The 20,395-nt window shown below is 64.6% G+C and overlaps 2 protein-coding genes across 9 annotated transcripts in view; one reads left to right on the forward strand and one right to left on the reverse strand.

Moving 5' to 3' along the window:
* Tbcd (tubulin folding cofactor D) overlaps positions 1-8,080 on the forward strand; it is a 118,216-nt gene extending 110,136 nt beyond the window's left edge. For both annotated transcript variants that reach the window (XM_077800606.1, XM_077800607.1), the window contains 7 exons: positions 874-995; positions 2,368-2,445; positions 3,420-3,509; positions 3,708-3,795; positions 4,566-4,675; positions 5,633-5,717; positions 7,872-8,080. In XM_077800606.1, the coding sequence (XP_077656732.1) occupies positions 874-995; positions 2,368-2,445; positions 3,420-3,509; positions 3,708-3,795; positions 4,566-4,675; positions 5,633-5,717; positions 7,872-7,886 (588 nt within the window). In that variant the 3' untranslated portion in view covers positions 7,887-8,080. The remainder of the gene's footprint in view (positions 1-873; positions 996-2,367; positions 2,446-3,419; positions 3,510-3,707; positions 3,796-4,565; positions 4,676-5,632; positions 5,718-7,871) is intronic.
* Positions 8,081-11,728: 3,648 nt separating this feature from the next.
* Positions 11,729-20,395, reverse strand: part of Qtgal (queuosine-tRNA galactosyltransferase) — a 42,867-nt gene continuing 34,200 nt past the window's right edge. For 3 of the 7 annotated variants that reach the window (XM_077800778.1, XM_026382008.1, XM_026382003.1), the window contains 6 exons: positions 19,629-19,724; positions 18,912-19,036; positions 14,656-14,818; positions 14,504-14,572; positions 14,217-14,291; positions 11,729-12,826 (listed from right to left, as the gene is read on the reverse strand). In XM_077800778.1, coding sequence (XP_077656904.1) covers positions 12,650-12,826; positions 14,217-14,291; positions 14,504-14,572; positions 14,656-14,818; positions 18,912-19,036; positions 19,629-19,724 — 705 coding nt within the window. In that variant the 3' untranslated portion in view covers positions 11,729-12,649. Of the gene's footprint in view, positions 12,904-14,216; positions 14,292-14,503; positions 14,573-14,655; positions 14,819-18,911; positions 19,037-19,628; positions 19,725-20,395 lie in introns of all 7 variants that reach the window. The other 4 variants (XM_026382009.1, XM_026382006.1, XM_026382004.1 and 1 more) reach the window with 3 other exon arrangements.

A 20,395-nucleotide genomic window follows, 5' to 3' on the forward strand; every position in this document is an offset into this window, starting at 1 on the left:
TAGAACGCAGGAGTGGTTTACAGCTTGGCGCTGGTGTGCAGCTGGGTGTCCTTCCCACGGGAGGGGTGGCTGGTCTCGACCCTCCCTGGGAAATCTGGTGTGAGCCTAGTTCAGAGGACGTGGAAGGGCCTCTGCCCAACCTGGCTGCCGCAGGCCCGCCCCTCCCGCTCCAGACATGCCCACGCGCAGCCGCCACTCCAGGGGAGGCCTTAAAACCAGTCGCAGAAACTTGTTCGCTGCAGGAGACCTCTTGCATGTCCCAGGGCCCACATGGCCCTGTCACCACACTGTGGTCGCACTTCAGACAGCCTGGCCAGCACCCCCAGGGTCCAGACTCCCCAAGTGGGTCGGGGACACTGCGCTTGGTGGGGCACACACGCTGCTGCTCATCCTGTGGTGTGTTCCCCTCCTGGGTCTGGCTGAGGTCTCGCCACCCTAGGGGTCGCGTCCCCACACGCTGTCCACCTCCACCATGCCAGAAGGCTCGGCCGCAGCCCGGGCCTCCTTACTCACCTGCTGGCAAACAGGCCCTGCTCTCGCTGTCCTCTGCTCCACTCAGGGAGAGTCCCATTGGCCCTGGGTCTGCCCCACATGGTGACCTGGGCTCCCAGGGCCTGTGGCTGTGCTGTGGACTCATGCCACCGGTGCTGAAAGCCTAAGCACGTCAGGGTGGCCGAGCTGTGCTGTCCACAGGGCCTGTCCTGGACGTGTGCACAGTGGCTCACACCCAAGGCCACAGTAAGCCTCCACAGGACCCTGACGTCTCTGGTGGAGTTTCCTCGATGGTTGGCAACGTCTGCATTCACTGCTGCACGGCCGGCCTGCGTGGCAGTGGACCTGGCCGTGCTGCCTGACGCCCTTTCCATCTTGCAGGTCAGATATTCCACGCAGAGCCTCTTGGGGTACATGAAGGGGATTCAGAAGGATCCCGAGGCTTTGGGGAGCTTCAGTAAAACCCTGCTGCAGGTCTTCGAGAATAACCTCCTGAACGACCGGTGAGTGGCGCCCTGTCCACCCTGCTTCCACAGGGCCGGGGCCTCCTGGGCCCATCTGGTCTCCAAGCCCTAACCCCACAGTTTGGGCAGGGAAGTGGCCATTTTTGTGTGCACTGAAGTAAAGGTGACTTACGCCAAGTGCTGGGTGACATGGAACATGCCCAGGGTGCTCCCGTGACAGCTTCCTACCTTGGGGACTCCCGGCAAGGCTCCTTCCTGCAAGCAGCTGGTCCTAGCTTTCCGGCAGTGGCCTTTGCATAGGCAAGGGGAGGCCCCGTACCCCTTGACCTCAGGGTGGCAATGCTCTGTGGCTGGGGAAGCCTCTAGGCCTCGCCCGCAGAGTCAGCAGTTGGACTCCCTGCCTCCTGTTTGTGGATGGCCCTGTAGAGGTACAAGGTGCAAGAGGCAACCGGCCTGTGGCTGCAGAGCCCCCTCCTCAGGTTTTTCTGCCCTCAGAGTCCGCAGGCACAGAAGCTGAGCTTGTGCTTTGTGTTTTGTTGGAATGGAACAGGAGGACCTGCCTTCTTTGGTCAGCGTAGTTACCTAGGGGCTCCCACTCCTCGATTCCAGGCTTCCATGGGCATCGTGGCTGGCTTGAAGACAGCCGCTGCGAGCACACAGGGACGGTGGCTTGCAGCCCCCTCCTGGGCAGAAGCAGCGGAGGGCTGGTTGTGTGTGGTGCGTGCTGCCGGCCGTGTTCCAGGGCGGTGTGCAGGGTCCTGGGCCTGTGAGGCCCTGTTGCTCCCTGCCCCGCAGAACCTGGACCTGGGCAGCACTCCCACCACTCTCCAGGGACCTGGCGGGCAGCTGCTGGCACAGGGTGCGGTCAGCCTGCGTGTCTGTCTGGTGTTCTCTTTGCTGTGGCTTCTTGAGAGTCCTCTGGTTGCAGAAGCCTCCAGCTCCTTCTGTCCTCTCAGCCTCGGGCCAGCACCTGAGGCCTGCTCCCAGGTCCCAGACTGGTGTTCCCTTCCAGAAGCTTCTGCGGAGGGGTCACGTTTGCCTGTGGTCCATTTTGAGTCAGTTTTGCACCTGGGCAGTGTGTGGACGGTGCTCGTCTTGCCCTAGATGTCTGGTGGCCCCTGGCTGGGACCACAGCCTGGGTCCCTTCTGGCTGGAGCCAGGCGCCTCGGGACTTGAGAGTGTTGTCTGCTGGCTTGGCTGCCAGTTGTTCGAGAGGAGCAGGCATTTAGCTCCGTCCGTCCTCTCTGCGCCTGGCACCTGCATCTCCCCGTGAATTCTCTCGTGGCCTGTGGGGTTCTGGGATGTGGCACCAGAATTTTGACCAGTGGTTCCGCCTCGCCACAGGGCACCCTGCCTGCAGCCCCTGCCTGGGCCTCGGCAGCCCTCCCTGACAGCCATCCTCTCCCCACAGGGTGTCGGTGGCACTGCTGAAGATGCTGGACCAGGTGCTGGCCAACGGGTGCTTCGACATCTTCGCCACAGAGGAGAAGTGAGTGCGCTGCTCGTGGCCTCCTGGCCGGGCCACTCGCCAGCCTTCTGCTGTGGCCTCCTGCCTCAGCCTCACGGGCAGCTGGGGTCACAGGCTGCCACTGCCCCTGGGTGGCTCAGGGTCCAGGCAGTCACCTTCCAGGGTGGACATGGTCAGCAAGCATGAGGAGGGTGTGGCTGGCCTTGGTTTCGCCTCACTGCACAGCGGGTTGCTGGGTGGCACGGGAGTGGGGACTTCAGGGTGACAGCAGCCTCTCGCCCTCCACTGCCCTTCCCAGGTCAGAAAAGTGTGCAGCAGGGCGGCCCAGGGCAGAGAGGCGGGCCGAGGGCTCCTCAGACCCGCCCAGACCAGGGGACTCAGGAGGCAGAGCCCCAGGGGGAAATCCTCAGGGCACCAGGAGCTTGTGAGCCCCTGGGGTTGCCAGAGATGACCCAGCTGGCCATAGGTCAGGACAGCCCTGATGGAGGACGTGGAGTGCCTGTGGTGGGAGGTTCTGCACAGGGACACAGCAGAGCCCCAGGAGAGGTGGGGTCAGGGGAGGTATCCCAGCAGGACAGCTCTCAGTTCCCAGGGGGCACTTCAGTGGGCTGAGGCTATGTTGGAAGGAGTGGTTAGGGTGGTGGGCAGTGCTGTTCACAGGGCCAGCAGGATTCCTGGACCAGGCTGGCCCTGAAGGGCAGTGGCCTGGAGCTGGGCTCACTGGGCAGCATTCGGGCCTCCCTCTGCTGGGGACACCCTGAGGGCCTGGCTCTGGGCTGGTGCCTGGGCAGGATCTGCCACGGCAGTGGTCACTGGGGTCAGCGGCCACGTCCCGACCATGTACAGGAGCACCAGGGCAGCAGCAGTTTGCTGGGGCAGGTGGGCGTCCTCGTCCCTGCACCTGGCGTGAGAGCCAGCTCTGCTGCCTGGCTCCGAGGCTGCCTTGGCACGCGCTCGTGCCCCGGGCCCCTCCAGAGCGCCCTGTGTTCTTGCAGCCACCCCTTCTGTGTGAAGTTGCTCACACTGTGTAAGGAAGAGATCAGGAAGTCGAAGGACGTCCAGAAGCTTCTGTCGAGCATCGCAGTGTGAGTCCTCAGATCTGGCCAGGGACGGCTGTGGGAGAGCGTGGTGGCTGCAGGTGGCTGTAGGTGGCCTGGCCGTCCAGTCTCAGGCTCAGTGGTCTGAAGCAGCCAGAAGGCAGGCTGCCTGTGCTGTGGTCAGCAGGGTGGTCGTGGGGTCCTGCCAGAGTGGGTGGGCCTCAGCTGCCCTCTGGGCTCTCGCAGGCTCTGCGGGATGGTGCAGTTCTGTGGCGACGTGAGGAAGAAGGTCCTCCTGCAGCTGTCCCTCCTGCTGTGCCACCCGTTCCCCGTGGTGAGTGTCGGCCTCGTCCCGTTCTCTGCCGGTGGACCCAGACCTTGGTCTTGGGGATGAGCCTGGCTCTGACCTCAGAGAGGGCTTAGAGTGGAGGCACCCTCAGGGGCCACCGTGAGCCCAGTGACCCGGGGCCCAGGGGGGAGGTGCTCCAGTCTAAGGCCAGCTGGGGCTCTGAGCAGGACCCTGTCTCCAACGGGGCTGGAGGTGTGGCCCCAGTGGTGAGCCCATCTCCAGCACCACAGGAAGAAGAGATGCAAAACAGAGGAAAGGTCAGTGGCGTGGACAAAGGGGAGGGAGGAGGGACGGGAAAGGGAAGAACAGGACTGACTCCCACTGGACCTTCGTACACACGCAAGAGCGTGCCACAGAGAGTCCCACACCAGGTGTGCCTGTGGGATGCTCATTTTAAAAATCATATGTAAAAATACACATGTAAACACATCAGAGGTCAGCAGAGGAGGGAAGTGCGGGCACGGGGTCAGTGTGAGTCATCTTCCCTACTTTTGTGATTCTGTCAAAACGTGGCTCAGTGGTGGAGCACTTGCCCAGCACGTGCGAGGCCCTGGGTTCAGTCCTAGCACCACATAAAAATCAATCAATCAATGTCCAGCTACAACTAAAAAAGACAGGTGGGTCGTGCCAGGGCTCTGCTGGAGGAGACGGCGGGCAGGCTGCCCTGCGCCGGGCTCGGCGGCCGGGGTCTCTGTGCACCAGGCTCCCTGGCCTCGTGGTGCCTTCTGCCTCTGACCTGCACCCTCCCCGCCCAGATCCGGAAGGCCACAGCGAGCCGGGTCTACGAGATGGTGCTCACCTACAGTGACGTGGTGGCTGCCGACGTCCTGGACGAGGTCATGGCCGTGCTCAGTGACACAGCCTGGTGAGCGCCTCCTCCCTCCTGCCCCGCGTCCCCCGCCTCCCTCCAACCTCGACGGGACGCTCCTGGGACTCAGGTGGCACAGGGTCTCTGTGAGCTTGTTCCTCCCAGCTACACTTCCTTGTGGGGCTGGGGGTCGCTGAGGCCTTGCTGGTGGGCGTCTGGCCGTCTCTCTGCCTGTCCCTGGGCCTGCTGGGCACTGCACTGCACCTCCCGTGTGCCTGTGTGGGGGCTCTGGGCACTGACGGTGCCTGCCCCCCCGCACGCTGGGAGTTGGGAACCACAGGGGATGCCACTGCTGGCCACATGGCCGTCAGGTGGCCTCAGCACCCACCGCGGCTCCTGCAGGGGGCCCACAGACTACTTCAGGTTTGACAGGACAGACCTCTAAGGACCTGCCCCAGTCAGAGGGGCAGGGCCTGGGTGCCTCTCCACAGTGGGCTCTTGCTATGCCTGACTTCTTAAAAACACCAAGGCACGTTTGGGTCAGGGTCTCAGCAGCTTGGGGAAGGAAGTGAAGAGGAGTGGCGAAGGCTGCTCCTATCTGGCCCAGGGAGAGCTTATGAGATATTCCAGAGGATTTGAAATGACTCACTTCATCGCAGAAGAGCCCCCGACCTTCCTGCACAGTGGGGCTGAACGTCCTGTGCACTCTCAGTTCAAGCACTGAACAGCTGGATTCAGACACAGCTTAACCGTCCTGGGGACAGAACCTGTGTCCTCGCCCGCCTCCATGTGACCCTGGTCTGGGTGGGAGGTGGCCTGGGGCTGAGCAGAGCTGCTTGTGTGGGCGCCTCTCCTGCCTCCGGCTGCAGCCACGATCCCCCTGGGTGGCTGCTTCAGGGCGGGTGTCTTTTCCTGATCTCCACTTGGCCCAAGGTGGACAGGTCTGCTGAGACCTGAGGCCGCTGTGGACCTGTGTGCCCATGGCCAGGGCTCAGGGCTGCCTCTCCTCTGCAGGGACGCAGCCCTCCCGGTCGTGAGAGAGCAGCGGAATCGCCTCTGTGACCTCCTTGGTGTGCCCAGACCCCAGCTCGTCTCCAAGGTGAGCCCTCTCTCACCTCCCACCACCGTGGGGACGCAGCACTGCGCTGCCCGTCACCCCGCGCCCTCCACTCCAGTGTGTTCAAGTCTTCCAGTCAGGGTCAGCTTGCCTTGGGTGGCGTGTCCACACGGCCCACCCTGCCTGGTCCTACTGACGTGCTGCCGTGTCCTCGTCCAGTCTGAGCCACACAGGCCTGCTGTGGTGGTGCCAGGTCTCAGGGTTCGCCTTCTCTGGGGGCCGCCTCCCTGGACGCCTGCCCTTCTGGGGACGTCCCCTCCTGGCTCTGCAGTGCTGCCCTGGGCCGCACACCCTCGCTCCTGCTCCCTGGGGCAGCGGGGCCATGGGAGGTTCCAGGAGGCCCCAGGATCGTAAGTTCAAGACCAGCCTGGGAACTTATGAGACCCTGTCTTGGAGTAAACCGTAGAAAAGGCTGAGGATACGGCTCGTGGTGGAGCAGCCCAGGGCTCAGTCCTAGGACGAAGAAAGCCCAAACCTCTTCATGCCCTTTCCCAGCCGCGAGGCTGTCTGGCTGGGGGGCTGGGGTCTGGGGTGAGGTCGGCCCTGGCCTGCAGCCTGCGTCTCGCTGTTGCTGGGCGCGGCGCCGCTCGGCTGCTGTGTCTCCTGCTCTGGGATCTCTGCGTGGACGGTCCTTCCCCTGCCTCGCCCAGGTGTGGTTTCACCCTGGCGTCTTCTGCTTCTGAGTTCCCTCGGCCCGCTGCCTGCTCTCCCTCCCAGCCTGACCACCCGTGTCCCTGTGCGTCCGTCTGTCCACACTCTGCCACGCCCTGTGGGTCTCCTGAGCAGACCACACCACTCTGCAACTGGCGCTGTCCTGTTTGTTTCCGTTCCTGACTTGGGCTGCACGGGCTCCGGGGGCCCTTGGTCTCTGTGGACTCTCCCTCCCTCCAGACCTTCATGATGCCAACCTGGCAGCTCCATGAAGGGCAGGGGTGGGACCCCAAGGCTGAGACCCACCCTCACCCCAGCGCACACCTCGCCTCAGCAGTGGGTGCAGGCGCAGAGCTGGCCTCAGCCAGGGCTCTGTGCGCCCCCACAGCAGCGCCAGGCAGTCATCTCAGGTCGCCGACGGCCGAGCCCGGCGACTTGCCTTCAACCGAGCAGCTTTTACTGAGCAGATGGAGTGAGCCTGTGAGCCGGCGCCTCCCGGGGCTGTCTCAGGCCTTCGCTGTCGCGCTGTGACCCAGAGCTCCGTGGCCCTGCGACTCTTGCTTTGTCGGCCTGTGTGACCAGGCGTGTCCCTACGGAACCTTGACTGTGAGGTCCACTACCCCTCGTTGTGCAGCCTCCATGTGTTCTTCATCTGAACAGACGACAGTACACGCTTAGACGTACCAGCTTAGTCCCGCTGTCCGCCCGCCATCTTGGTTTTCCGTTGGACCTTCTGATCTGATGTCTCTCCTCTCGTCTGCGGACCCCCGTGCCCACCTGCACGGTCTCCAGCTCCTCTGTCTGTGCTCAGCCTGGAGACTGGACTCTCCCGACGCGTGGCAGGCTGAAGGGTCACCTGGGTTGTGGCATTGGCATGCTGCCACCTGACCCGTCTTGTGGCTTCTCTGGACTCGGGTCTCCAGCTGCACAGGACCCTGCTTGGTGCTGGCTGCCCTGGCCGCCAGGCCCTCTCAGCCTCCCTGCGTCCCTCTCAGTGGCCTGTCTCTCCCAACGCACTGGTGTTCTCTTGTGGATACTTGTGTCCCTTGTGGACACTTGTCCCCCATAAGGTCCTCTTCCTCCCCTTCCCTCCCCGCTCAGGGCCCCAGCGGGAGCACTCTCAGGCACGCAGTGCCACACGGCCTGGCCTCCAGGTGGGCCTCGCAGGTACACAGGCCGTGCTGTGGCCGGTGCCTCCTGCCTTCTCGCGTGCCTAGGCTGAGTCCAGTGCCAGCCTTCTGTGTCAAATGTGCCCTGCCATTCCCTTCGTGCACACGTCAGCCTGGCCACTGCCTCGCTGTGGTGGCAAGGCCATAGCAGCTGTCCTCGGGGCTCAGGCTCAGGGTCTGGGGAAGTGGCACAGAGCATCTTCCTGTGGGAACCCAGCACAGGAAGTGTCTCCTGCCACCTGTTTTTGTCCTCCAGAGGCCCGGGGTGACGGGGAGATGGGGCTGGACAGCCTGACACGGTGTGTCTCTCCTGCAGCCCAGTGCCTGTTGAACCAGTCCTGAGAGCCCTTGGGGCTGTGCCGTGGGGAGGAGCTGCCCATGGCACGTTGCTGCCCATCCACCGAGGGACGGCACCTGGGTCGCTGAAGCCGTCACCAGATGTGCTCTTCACGTGCGGCTGTGCCGGTGGCCTGGCTGCCTGCTTCTGCCTCCATGGAACAAGCCTGCTTCCCATAAAATCATGTACCAAGCCACTCCCCGTCTGTCTGTCTGTCTCTGGAAACGGGGGTTGTGGCTCCACCCACAGGGGCTCCCATGCACTCTGGAGTCGGGGGCTGTGGCTGTGGCTGCGGCTGCACCCCAGAGGCTCTGTGCACTCTGGAGACGGGCTGTGGCTGTGGCTGCACCCCAGAGGCTCCGTGCACTCTGGAGACGGGGGCTGTGGCTGTGGCTGTGGCTGTGGCTGCACCTGCACCCCAGAGGCTCCATGCACTCTGGAGTCGGGGGCTGTGGCTGCACCCCAGAGGCTCCGTGCACTCTGGAGACGGGGGCTGCGGCTGTGGCTGCACCCCAGAGGCTCCGTGCACTCTGGAGTCGGGGGCTGTGGCTGCACCCCAGAGGCTCCGTGCACTCTGGAGACGGGGGCTGTGGCTGCACCCCAGAGGCTCCGTGCACTCTGGAGACGGGGGCTGCGGCTGTGGCTGCACCCCAGAGGCTCCGTGCACTCTGGAGTCGGGGGCTGTGGCTGCACCCCAGAGGCTCCGTGCACTCTGGAGACGGGGGCTGTGGCTGCGGCTGCACTCCAGAGGCTCGTGCACTCTGGAGACGGGGGCTGTGGCTGCACCCCAGAGGCTCCGTGCACTCTGGAGACGGGGGCTGTGGCTGCACCCCAGAGGCTCCGTGCACTCTGGAGTCGGGGGCTGCGGCTGCACCCCAGAGGCTCCGTGCACTCTGGAGACGGGGCTGTGGCTGCACCCCAGAGGCTCCGTGCACTCTGGAGACGGGGGCTGTGGCTGTGGCTGCACCCCAGAGGCTCCGTGCACTCTGGAGACGGGGGCTGTGGCTGCACCCCAGAGGCTCCGTGCACTCTGGAGACGGGGGCTGTGGCTGTGGCTGCACCCCAGAGGCTCCGTGCACTCTGGAGACGGGGGCTGTGGCTGTGGCTGCACCCCAGAGGCTCCGTGTACTCTGGAGACGGGGGCTGTGGCTGTGGCTGCACCCCAGAGGCTCCGTGCACTCTGGAGACGGGGGCAGTGGCTGCGGCTGCACTCCAGAGGCTCGTGCACTCTGGAGACGGGGGCTGCGGCTGCACCCCAGAGGCTCCGTGCACTCTGGAGACGGGGGCTGTGACTGCACCCCAGAGGCTCTGTGCACTCTGGAGACGGGGGCTGTGGCTGTGGCTGCACCCCAGAGGCTCCGTGCACTCTGGAGACGGGGGCTGTGGCTGCACCCCAGAGGCTCCGTGCACTCTGGAGACGGGGGCTGTGGCTGTGGCTGCACCCCAGAGGCTCCGTGCACTCTGGAGACGGGGGCTGTGGCTGCACCCCAGAGGCTCCGTGCACTCTGGAGTCGGGGGCTGCGGCTGCACCCCAGAGGCTTCGTGCACTCTGGAGACGGGGGCTGTGGCTGTGGCTGCACCCCAGAGGCTCCGTGCACTCTGGAGACGGGGGCTGTGGCTGCACCCCAGAGGCTTCGTGCACTCTGGAGACGGGGGCTGTGGCTGCACCCCAGAGGCTTCGTGCACTCTGGAGACGGGGGCTGTGGCTGCGGCTGCACCCTAGAGGCTCCGTGCACTCTGGAGACGGGGGCTGTGGCTGCACCCCAGAGGCTCCGTGCACTCTGGAGACGGAGGCTGTGGCTGTGGCTGCACCCCAGAGGCTCCGTGCACTCTGGAGACGCGGGCTGTGACTGCACCCCAGAGGCTCCGTGCACTCTGAAGACGGGGGCTGTGGCTGTGGCTGCACCCCAGAGGCTCCGTGTACTCTGGAGACGGGGGCTGTGGCTGTGGCTGCACCCCAGAGGCTCCGTGTACTCTGGAGACGGGGGCTGTGGCTGTGGCTGCACCCCAGAGGCTCCGTGCACTCTGGAGACGGGGGCTGCGGCTGCACCCCAGAGGCTCCGTGCACTCTGGAGACGGGGGCTGTGGCTGTGGCTGCACCCCAGAGGCTCCGTGTACTCTGGAGACGGGGGCTGTGGCTGTGGCTGCACCCCAGAGGCTCCGTGCACTCTGGAGACGGGGGCTGTGGCTGCACCCCAGAGGTTTCTGTGCTCAGATGCTCTGGTGCAAGTGGCTGGCGAGTGGGGCCAACACTGCAGGGAGCAGGAGGCTGAGTCTGGATGGGGGTGGTGGGCGCAGTGTTGGAGGCACTCTACGTCAGGGTTGAGGCCTCCAGGAGCCCAGTTGCACCAGGCCACCTTTGTTGGTGTTGCTGTTTGCCACCGGACCTGTGGGTGGGGAGCTCCATGTCCTTATGCTCTAGCCAGTGGGCCACCTGCTGCCCGCTGGGCCCTGGCTTTTACTCCTTCCCCACCTGACAGCTGCCTCCCTCCTGCTCTAGGGATTTCTGTCCTGGACAAGGCCAGTCAAGGTCCCAGGAGGGCCCTATGACCAGGCCCAGCTGCATCCGTAAGGCCCTGCCATCCCGCCAGAGCACACCGCCCAAGGGGACAGTGACACACTGAAGCCCAGAGACAGTCACTTGCCCTTGGACCCATCAAAGACATAGCAGTTCCTTCTAGTCTGACTCTGCCACCCAAGGAAAGGCCATCACCCCGGGCAGCCAGCCCTGCTGTCCCAGACCCCAAGGCCCAGGCACTTATCCTCACCAGAGGCCTGGGGTCCCCTCCCCTGTGCAGCAGCAGTTTCTGGAGCCTTCCTGGGTCCAGGACACCCTCCTGTCATCCTCATGACAGCCATGTGGCCAGTGGAGTGGGCAGTGGGCAGCATGCTGGTGTCTCAGGGAAGGGGCTCAGGAGGGCCTCTCCACAGGGCATATGTGAGCAGGAGTCCACATGGACATGTCCAGTGCAGAGAGGAGCACGTGCCTGAGTCCAAAGAGCAGCCAGAGCCAGCACGATGGGCAGGAGGGCGGGGCCAGCGGCACCCCCTGTTCCAGCCAGAGAGCAACTGGATGCCAGGGCTCCTGCCAAGGTGTCCACTGTGAGGTTTGGTTTTGACAGGTGAGGGGACGGATTTGAGGCCCTGGGCCAGACAAGCCCCGTCCTCAGCTGTAGTGGTCACAGCGGGGTCTTCAGAGGAGCAGCAGTGCCTGCATGTGCTGCTGCTGTGTGGTGCAGGGTGCACCCTCCCTGGGGCCCTGCCCACCCCGAGCTCCACGCTGGACTGGGAAGCCGGCCGAACCCTCCTGAGCATGCTCCTGGGGCAGAGGGTGCCTGCAGACCTCAAGCAGGCCCAGTGCCACAGAGGAGGGTGGGCAGGAGACTAGAGACAGAAGCCTGGTGCGGCTGCCAGGCCGAGGCTGAGCGGGCACGCTGGAGAAGCAAGGCAGGGATCGAGGCCAGCGATGGAGACGGGCCTCAGGAAGGGCTCTGAGAAGTGAAGGCCGGCACTCTCAGGCAGGTCCAGCAACCAGTTGGATGCAGCTGGGAGGCCTGCCCAGCTGGGCCTGGGATGTGTGTCCACCCGTGTGATGGGGTCTCAGGAGGCAATGCAGGGTTTCATCCTCCGAGGGGTGGAGTCAGATGTGGTGCATGGAGCTGAGACGCTGTGGGGAGACCACGAGGCCACCCGGGTCTGAGCAGTGACACCTGTGGAACCGGGGTCTGCAGCAAGCCGTGGGCACAGTGCGGCTTGTTCAAGGAGACAGGAGGGCTGTGCAGCTACGCCAGGGGAGGTGGTTTTTGAAGAATGAAATCCACAGACTCAGGCGAGGGCAAAGTAACAGGGTTTATTAGAGCCACACGGAGAGACCAGGGCTCCTACAGGGCAGGTCTGTAGAGAGGGCTCCTGGAGAGTGCCGTGGGCCAGGGGTGTGTGTGCGACTTCAGGGTCAGGGGAGCTGGCCCCCAGCCCAGCCCTGCTAAGGCACTCCGTGTCCACCTGCCTGCACGCGCTCTCTGGTCCAGTCAGGCCTCCATCCCCCTTTTGACTCACGGGGGTCGGCCTGAGCTTGGTGGGGCCTGGCCCAGGTCTGGTTTCCAGCCCTGCTGCACAGACGTGCCCTGGGGGGCCCAGCTTCCTGCCTGCCCACTTGAACCCTGTCTCCCACCTCAGCAGTGTGCTGGAGGCCCCTGGTGACACGGCTCTGCCTCCTGGTACCTGCCCCCAGCTGCAGGTCAGCTCAAGGCACCGGCGTCATCTCAGGTGCACAGAGCACCCTGTGCCGACGTGGGGCGCAGTGTGAGTGAGCACTGGGCCAGTGTGGACGCACAGCAGCGGAGCGCCAGGCTGGCTGCCAGGTGAGGCCGCGGGGAGGTGGCCAGTGTGCTGCAGCGGAGGGAGCAGGCACAGGACACTCTGCACCAGCACCGGGAAGGCAGGGGTGGTGACATGCTGGTGGGAGCCCAGGCCTGCCTGAGGGTGCAGGAGAGGCAGGCAGAGCCCCGGGGGGCACCCTGAGTCCACAGAGAGCCAGGCCAGTGCTGCTGACCTGTACCCCTGATGGCCACAGCCCAGCGTCCACTTGTGTCCTGGAGTGCAAGGCTGCAGTGAAGGTGAGGATGAGCTGGTGGCAGCATGGGAGTGAGCAGAGGCTGGCCTGGTGGACGTGCCAGAACCCAGGCTGTGCGAGGGCTCTGGCCTCAGACGCAGGATGGCGCAGGGACGACGGAGAGGTCAGTGACGCCCGACACACATCAGCCAAGTGCTGGACGGTGTCCCTGAGGGCCTGAGGCCTGGAGTCCATCAGAAGGCAGGCTGGCCATCAGCAGCCAGGGGCAATGAGGGGACGTGCCAAGGAGGCCATGATTTGGTCCTGGAGCCTGAGTGGCGCTCCGCTCAGACCACACCAGGGCAGCGGCCACGGCCGTCAGCTGAAATACACAAAGTCCCGGCCCTCCTGCAGCCGCAGCGACCGGAGGTTCTCTTCAAACTCACCCCCGGTGAGGTCCTGTGGGGGAGCAGCAGGTGTGGCTTGGTCAGGCCTCCCCCTGCTTCTTACAGACCCACCCACTGGGTCTGTGTTGCCTGGACCTGCCTGACAGGTGGTCCACTGTGAACTTCTGCTCCTCTGCTAACGGGTGGGGCTCAAGGGAACCAAGGGCCAGGGAGGGAACCACGGCTCTGCAGTGTGCTGGTCTTGCCCATCACCATTAGGGTGAGATTCTCTGGGGTGTCCTTGCCATCTGGTCTGGCCTTGGCCCCTCTGGATAGTTGCCCCCCAGGGGACTCAGCTGACGGGTGTCCTCCCTGCCCTAGTCATCCAGACCTGCCTTCCCACGTGACCCCCATCCCAGGAGCGTCACCCCCCGAGCCCTTCCTGCTGATCTCCTCTGCCCCAGCCCATCCCAACAACAGGGCAGGGGCCACGACCCCGGGTCCCCCCTTGATGCCTCCCATCTCAGGCAGGGGAGCCCCCACAGGGCAGCTTGCTGGAGAACCTGCTCCTGTCCTCGGCCTGGTGCAGAGGGCCTGGTGACCTGCAGTGAGCCAGGGACCAAGGCCCAGCCTGGTTTCAGAGCCTTCCCCAAGCTGCCTGTGTCTGGCCTGCGGGCCCTCTGCCTGCCACCACTGGTGTCACCCAGAAAGCCACACCACGGCCTGGGAGGAACAGGGGGTGCAGCCACTGGCGCAGACCAGTGGGGGGGACCCGGAGCGTCCAGCTGTTGGTCTGAGGCCAGTGGCAAGCAGACGTGGCTCAGGAAGGACACTACAGTCTGCAAGGCGCCAGGCACGGGCTCCCTGGCTCGGCCTCCGCCAACACCGAGAGGGCGGGCAGCAGCAACCTGATGGGCCTCCGCCTGCCGCGAGGCACGCTCTGCGGGGATGACCGTGACTGTGCAGTTGTGCATGGGAGAGGACTTCCTGCGCCGGACACTGGGAAGACTTGGAGCAGTGGGACGGGGGCCTGCCACACGTTAGTGTCCCAGTGGCCTGTCTCGGCCCAGCAGGAAGCTGATACCACTGTGGCACGGCAGGGGGACCTGCCTGGGCCAGGAAGTGAGCCCGTGTCCTCGACAGGTGTGGGCCATGCTCAGCTCTGCTGAGTCGACCTTGGACCCAAGAGCAGAGCACACCCTGTGCCCACACCACAGAGGCCCAGATGGCCGGAGCCCTGGCTCGCTGCAGGGACGGGGCAGCACAGCAGCTCTGTGGGCTCGAGGGCCAGGGTGGCACCCAGCAGGGACTGGCGGCTCCTCAGACGGCCCCCTAGAGCTGTCCCCAGCCCCAGGGTAGTGACCGCAGCCTCCGCCCAGCACTCACCAGCTTCACACAGAGGACGAAGGGTGGCCGGGCAGCTCTGAAGTGCAGGACAGGAACACGCGGCTTGGGCCTTTCCTGGAAGGAGACCACAGTCACGCTGGTCACTCAAGGGAAGGGCCCCTGCAGCCTGTGCCAGCCATGGCCCTCTGCCCAGAGCCATGGCTGGCTCAGCTGACCGATGTGCACCTCGGGCCCTGGGGCAGGACACAGGCTGGGGGCCCAGTGGAGTCCCCGGAGGAGGGCCCAGGGTGGACTGGGCTGCCCCGGCCTGCCACCAGCCCACACACCTGAGCCTCCTCGTAGCAGTAGAACCCTTTCCTGATCTTGTTCTCGTCCACGTCGCAGAAGGCCACCACCTGGGGATGAGCGTTCTGGGTGGCTCAGGCAGAGCCGGGAGGGGCCGGGGCTGGGGACAAGGGGCTGGGGAGGCAGCGCCCACCTTGCAGCGGCTGGCAGCCGTGAGGCTGCGGTACAGTCTGCGTCCCTGCTTGCCCGCGTTCCAGATGGTGAAGGACGCCCACTGGGGCAGGGCCCACTCCTCCAGGAAGCAGACACGGTGGGTCCAGATGGTGGTCCTGGGAAGCAGGGGTGGCCAGGGCGGGCTGGGTGCCCTGGGGATGAGCACCTCCTGGCCTGCCCACCTCCCACAGCCAGAGGCCCTGGGAGCCACCTCGGTCACCGCCCGATGGAAGGCCAGGGGCCACCCAGGCCGGCCTGGCCTCGGGGTAGCTCAGCCCACCCCTGGGGTGGCTTCAGGAGCTTCAGGACAGTGGACCCCCGACCTGAGCCCATTCCCGGAAAAGCCGCTGTGAGAAGGAGACTGTGGCCACACCTGGAAGCCACCTGTGCCTTGGGCCACTCGCCCAGAGAGCAGGAATCTGGGGTTTCCCGCCTGAACCAGAGTCCCTCCCTGGACGCGCAGACCGGGCCGCCAGGCTGAGGCTGCACCTCAGCCACGTCTCCCCACCCCCCGGCCCCCGAGCACCTTGGGGCCACACACCACACTGGCGCTCAGGGCCACCTCAGGACAGCTGTCTGCGGTCACACCCTGCCCTGGCCCTCGGGCCACTTCCCTGCTGTCGGCTCTCACCCCCATCAGATCCTGGGCTGCTCCTCATCCGCTCTGGGCTCCTGCCCTCCTTGGCCACGTGCTCTCTGGCCTGGCTCCCAGTGCAGCCCCCTCACCCTGTGGCCTCCTCGGCCTTCTCTCAGCCTTTGCAGAACACACACCCCGACGTTCACGCACGTAAAGGGCGACGTGTGCATCACATCTTAACACCCACAAGATGGGAGCCAGAGGGCCTGCGACTGCCTGGCTCGAGGCTACCAGGCACGTGGTGACTGGCAGGTGACAAAGGTGAGGAGGCTGTGCCGCCTCTGCTGTTAAGACACGGCTCACTCACGGCAGCCGCCTCAGGGGAGGGGGTGACCTGTCAGCACCATATGCACCAGCAAGCATAGGTGAGCCCCCACAGAGGACACAGGTGACAGGACCCCAGGCCTTGGGCTTCCCTGGTCTGTGTATGCAGCAGTAGCATAATACAAAGAAACGTGTCCAGCTCTGGAGGCTGGACACCAACAGTCGGGCAGGTCCATGCCCAGCATCATGCGATCGAGGAGGGCGTGGGGCAGGCCTGAGCTAGCTCCCAGGCACCATGATGAGGTCTGGCCCATCTCAATGCCGGGGCCCACAGGAGAGACCCACGAGGATGCGCATCGGCTCAGGGCAGCACTGGCTCCCGAGTCAGCACACACTTTACTCCTGACCACGACTCCTGCTGGTGGTGGATGCTGAGTGGCGTCTGTGGAGACTGTTCCTAGTATGATGCAGGGAGGGCCCAGGAAGCTTTGCGGAGCCGACTCTCCGGCAAGCCCAGGTAATAATTAAACCCGTGCCCCAGGAGCTGCTGCTCAGACCTTAATCCCACACAGAAACCTGCATTAGGTCACTTATTTTGTGTTGTGGGTGGCCAAGCCTTACGTGGCAAAAACCAAGTCTTGCACACAAAGGCCTTGCCATGGGCACAGGAGGAGGCCTGGGCAGCCCTGCCTGATGGCGCCTGTGGCCGGGCATGGGGGGCCTCACAGACCCACCTCCAAGGCAGCACCACCGCCCCTGGCTGTGGGCCACGTGTGACCGAGTGGTCACACGGGAGTGCTCAGAACCGCCCTGGCGACCCCCTGTGCTGTGGAAGGCACGTTCTCCACTCAGATTGGCTCCTGAGTGGACGGGAGGGCTCTTTGCTGGAGCAGCTGCTCTCGGGTGGACAGCGTGTGGTTTTTGAGCATCACGTGTGCACATTCCCAGCCACCGAGAGGGACTGTAGCCCTGCCCCTTTTTTTGCCCGAGGGTGGGTAGGCCCAGGAGGTCTGCTGGTGCCCGGCGTCTCCCCAGCCACCCCGTCACAGCCTGTTTGTTGCTAAGCAGCACACCGTCTCAGCAGGCCCTGCCATCAGCCGAAGGCACACGTAGGGACAGTCCCAAAGTGTTCTTGGCTTTTTTTCTTTTGCAGTGAGGGACCCCAGGGCCTGGTAAAGGAGGCAGGCACTCCACCCCCAGCCGCATCCCAGTTCAAGTGTTGACAGCAATGTGCTGGGGAGTGTCCACATCTCCAGGTGGGCCCACCACAGGAAGGCGCCAACGTGGTCAGTCATATAGCATCCAGCAGCTCTCCAGAGAGGACACGCCTCCTTACTGCTGAGTGTCCTGGCCAATGCTTGGGGTGGCAGGTGCCAACTCCAGCCTGTCCACAGCCCACCCAGCAGTGCATGTGGTCTGAGGCCGTGACCACTCGGATTGTGCCTGTGGGCTGCCGTGTCTACCGCAGACTTGGCTGGGGTTCTCTGCTGGGTACGCGGACTGGGGGTCTCCCTGCAAGCTTTAGTGTGCCCATTCATTTTCTTAGTGGTGTCTTGTACTTTTCCATCTTGAAGAGACATGACTCACTGTGCTGCGCAGGCTGGTCTGGAACTTCTGGACTCAAGTGACCGTCCCACCTGTGCCTCCCAATAAGCTGGGTCCGTAGCTGTGCAGGCTTGCACGCCTAGGGGTGGCGCTGAGGGTCTCTGTGCACTGGGCACCTGCTCTGCACTGATGGCACATCAGCTTCTCGTGTCTGTGTGACCAAGAGTGACTTTGATTGTGACGGTGTCCAGCTTGCCCGTTCTCAGACAGTCAGCCGCCCTGCCGTCTTGTGGCGGAGGTCTGCAGCTCCCCAGCACTGTCTCGATTGCCTGAGATCCCGGGGGTGGGTTCCTCCCTCACAGGGAAACCCGCGCCCCGTGAGCAGACCCCCGTGTGGGGGCTGGGTGCCTCCTCGTGGTGGCCAGGCCCACCTGTGCTTGCCCTGCACCTTGCTGACTGCTGCAGCTTCGCCAGGAGCCCTGGCTGTTCTTCTCGAGACTTGGTCAGCCCTTCTGGGTCCTGTGCATTTCCACATGAAGTTCAGAACCTGCCTGGTGCCCAGGAGTGGTGGGCTCACATCTGCCGGCCCCGTCGCTCCAAGCCCTCCCCAGGTGCCTGCGCTGGCCGCTCCCTTCTCGGTGCAGAGGGGTATGGGCTTCGCGTGCCATCTGAGCCCCGTGCACGGCACAGCCTCACTGTCCACCAGTCTGGGCAGACGGGGGCTGGCCTGCCTCCTGAAGCCCTGGTCCTGACGACCCCGGGGGTGCTAGTCCTACCCACGTGCTCACCTGGCCTCTGTCCTCTGACTGCCCCGCCCTGCAGGCTGAGGTGGTAGCCGGGCCAAATAGCCTGGGCTGCCCGCAGCTCAGCAGGTGAGGGCTCAGACCTGGCCACAGGTGGTCTTGCTGGTTCTATTTCCAATGGTGACCCTCGGTTGTGCTGACCTGCTCTGGGTTCCTGCTCCACTTGCTGGGGGCTTTGTGCAGTCCCTCGGTGACTCCCTGTCCAGGGGTATGCAGCTCACTTTCCTCCTTCGTGAATCAGCCTTTGAGGCCAAGGTGGCGCTGTGTGCAGGACTCACTGCTTTTAGTTTTTTCCAATTTCCTTTTGATTTTTTTCCTTGGCGGCCTAATTCCCAGATATCTTGGGTTTTCACGAAGTCACGGTGATTGCTAACTGGGTTCTGTGTGGTTGCTGTAGACCCAAGTCTATGTCTGGTCAAAACCTCGTGTGGAGACCCTCCCCAGGTGGCATAGGACATGGGGCCTCTGGTGGCACTAGGAGCACGTGTCCTCGTGACAGTTCCCTAGGAACTGCGGGGAGCCCTCTCCAGACCTGCCCAGCCACGGAGCCAGGCCATGAGCCCCCGCCCGTGGTGCCCTGCTTCCAAGGCAGGCAGGGGCAGAGGAGTCCACAGGACAGCCACCACCCAGCCCTTTGAGACCGAAGCCTGTGACTTTGCCCCGTGGCTCTCCTTACGGGGCCACTTAGGCCTGGTGGCCAGCAGGTCTTCAGAGGTCACCCACCTCTGTAGAGCAGAGGGGCACTGGGCTTCTCTGGGGGCCCCCCAGGCCCTGGAGAGGCCCCGAGACCCCTGCAGGGCTTTCCTGGCCACCTGGCCCTCTGTGCCCCACACACCACTTTGTGGGGACTCCCTTCCTATCAGGTGAATCTTGGGGAAGAGCCCTGAGGCCAGCCGCCTGTGTCCACCTCACTGACCCAGCCCAGTGGTGCCCGTGCCTGTCCTGGGCCTCACGAGGTGCTTCTGGAGCCCCAGGTGATCTACTTACTCAAGCACGGAGAGCGTGGCCGCCTGGGGGTGGTAGCGGTACAGGAGCAGGGTCTGGTCCACCCGGAGGACCCTGCCCCCCTTCCTGAGGTGCTGGTAGAAGAACAGCAGGTCCTCCGGCACGCCCTGTGGGGAGAGGACCGGCCGCCCGGCCAGGCGTGTGCTGAGCGGGAGCCGGGTGCTGCTGACCGCGTGCAGCAGGGGCTGGGCCATGGCAGTGGCCCAGGGAGGCCAGGAGCTGGGGGGGCGGCATGAACACCCCCCGCTGGGCAGAGGGCCTGAGACCCTGCCTCAAGGCCAGGTGGCTGGGACGCCCAAGGCTGCTGTGGCCAGGGGCCTGGGGACAGGACCGCAGGCCCTGGGGACACTCAGCTTCCCCACAGTAGCAGACCCAGAGCCTGGAGCAGAGGTGGCTGAGGGTCCCGAGCCCAGCCATGCTCCCTCAGCACACAGTGGGGAAGGGGTTCGGATCAGAACCGACCCGAATGGAGGGTGGGTGTGAGAGCAGATAGAAGGTGGCAGGTGAGGCTTCTGTCTGGGGTGGTGTCCAGGCAGAGGGAGGCCATGATGGGCAGCAGGGCTCCCCCGGCACCGTGCACCCCTGCACCTCCACGCAGGGCTCTCAACTGGAGCCTTCAGGGACTGTGGACGCTGCTCATGGGAGACTTGTGAAGGCCACCTCCTCACCCCCGCCCCAGGCCACGCTTTCCACACTCACCTGCCCACCCTCGTCAAATGGGCCCACGTGGGAAAACCAGGCTCGCGAGCAGAACCAGGTGGGCATGATCACTGTGGGGCCGTTGGCGGTCAACACCTAGTGTTGGTGGGAGACAGCAGGTGGTCACAACAGAGAGCAACAGGGACACCCGTCCGTCCCCCGGGTGGCAGCACGGAGGGCAGAGTACAGGTTTCCCGAGAGGAAGGCGAGCCCCACCCACGGCTTCCCTGCCCACTCTGCCAGAGGCTTCCAGAACTAGCCCCAGATTCAGGAAGAGGAGGGGGCACCCGAGGCCAAGAGGTCCCACGGCTCAGGAGGAAAGGCCCCTGAGTCACACCCACAAGGACCAATGGCCAGGCCAATGGCAGAGGCCTTCTGTAGAAGAGCCCAACCCGAAGCAGCCAGAAGGCCAGCAGGCGGCCCCTGTAGGACTCTCCCAGGAACAGCGTGGACCAGGGCCACTAGGGCAGACTCCCAGCCACCAGGTGCTGACAGGACCACCGGGCCCCAGGCCCAGCTGCCGAGTCCTACCCCGTGAGCATTCAGAGGGCAGCCCCCAGCTCTGGGTGCCCACGCTGGGCCTGGGCCTGGCAACCTCGGGGCCGTGTCGTGACAGGGAAGCACCCTGCGCAGCCTCGCGGCCCCTGCTGCCCACGCTTCATGGCGGCAGAGAACAACAGCTCTCCCAACCACCCACTTCATCCCACTGGCCATCACCAAAAAATCGACTTCACGCTGACGTTTGGAAACCATTCCAAAGCAAAAAT

This window comes from Urocitellus parryii, chromosome 7 (assembly GCF_045843805.1).
Source record: "Urocitellus parryii isolate mUroPar1 chromosome 7, mUroPar1.hap1, whole genome shotgun sequence".
Lineage (NCBI taxonomy): Eukaryota > Metazoa > Chordata > Mammalia > Rodentia > Sciuridae > Urocitellus > Urocitellus parryii.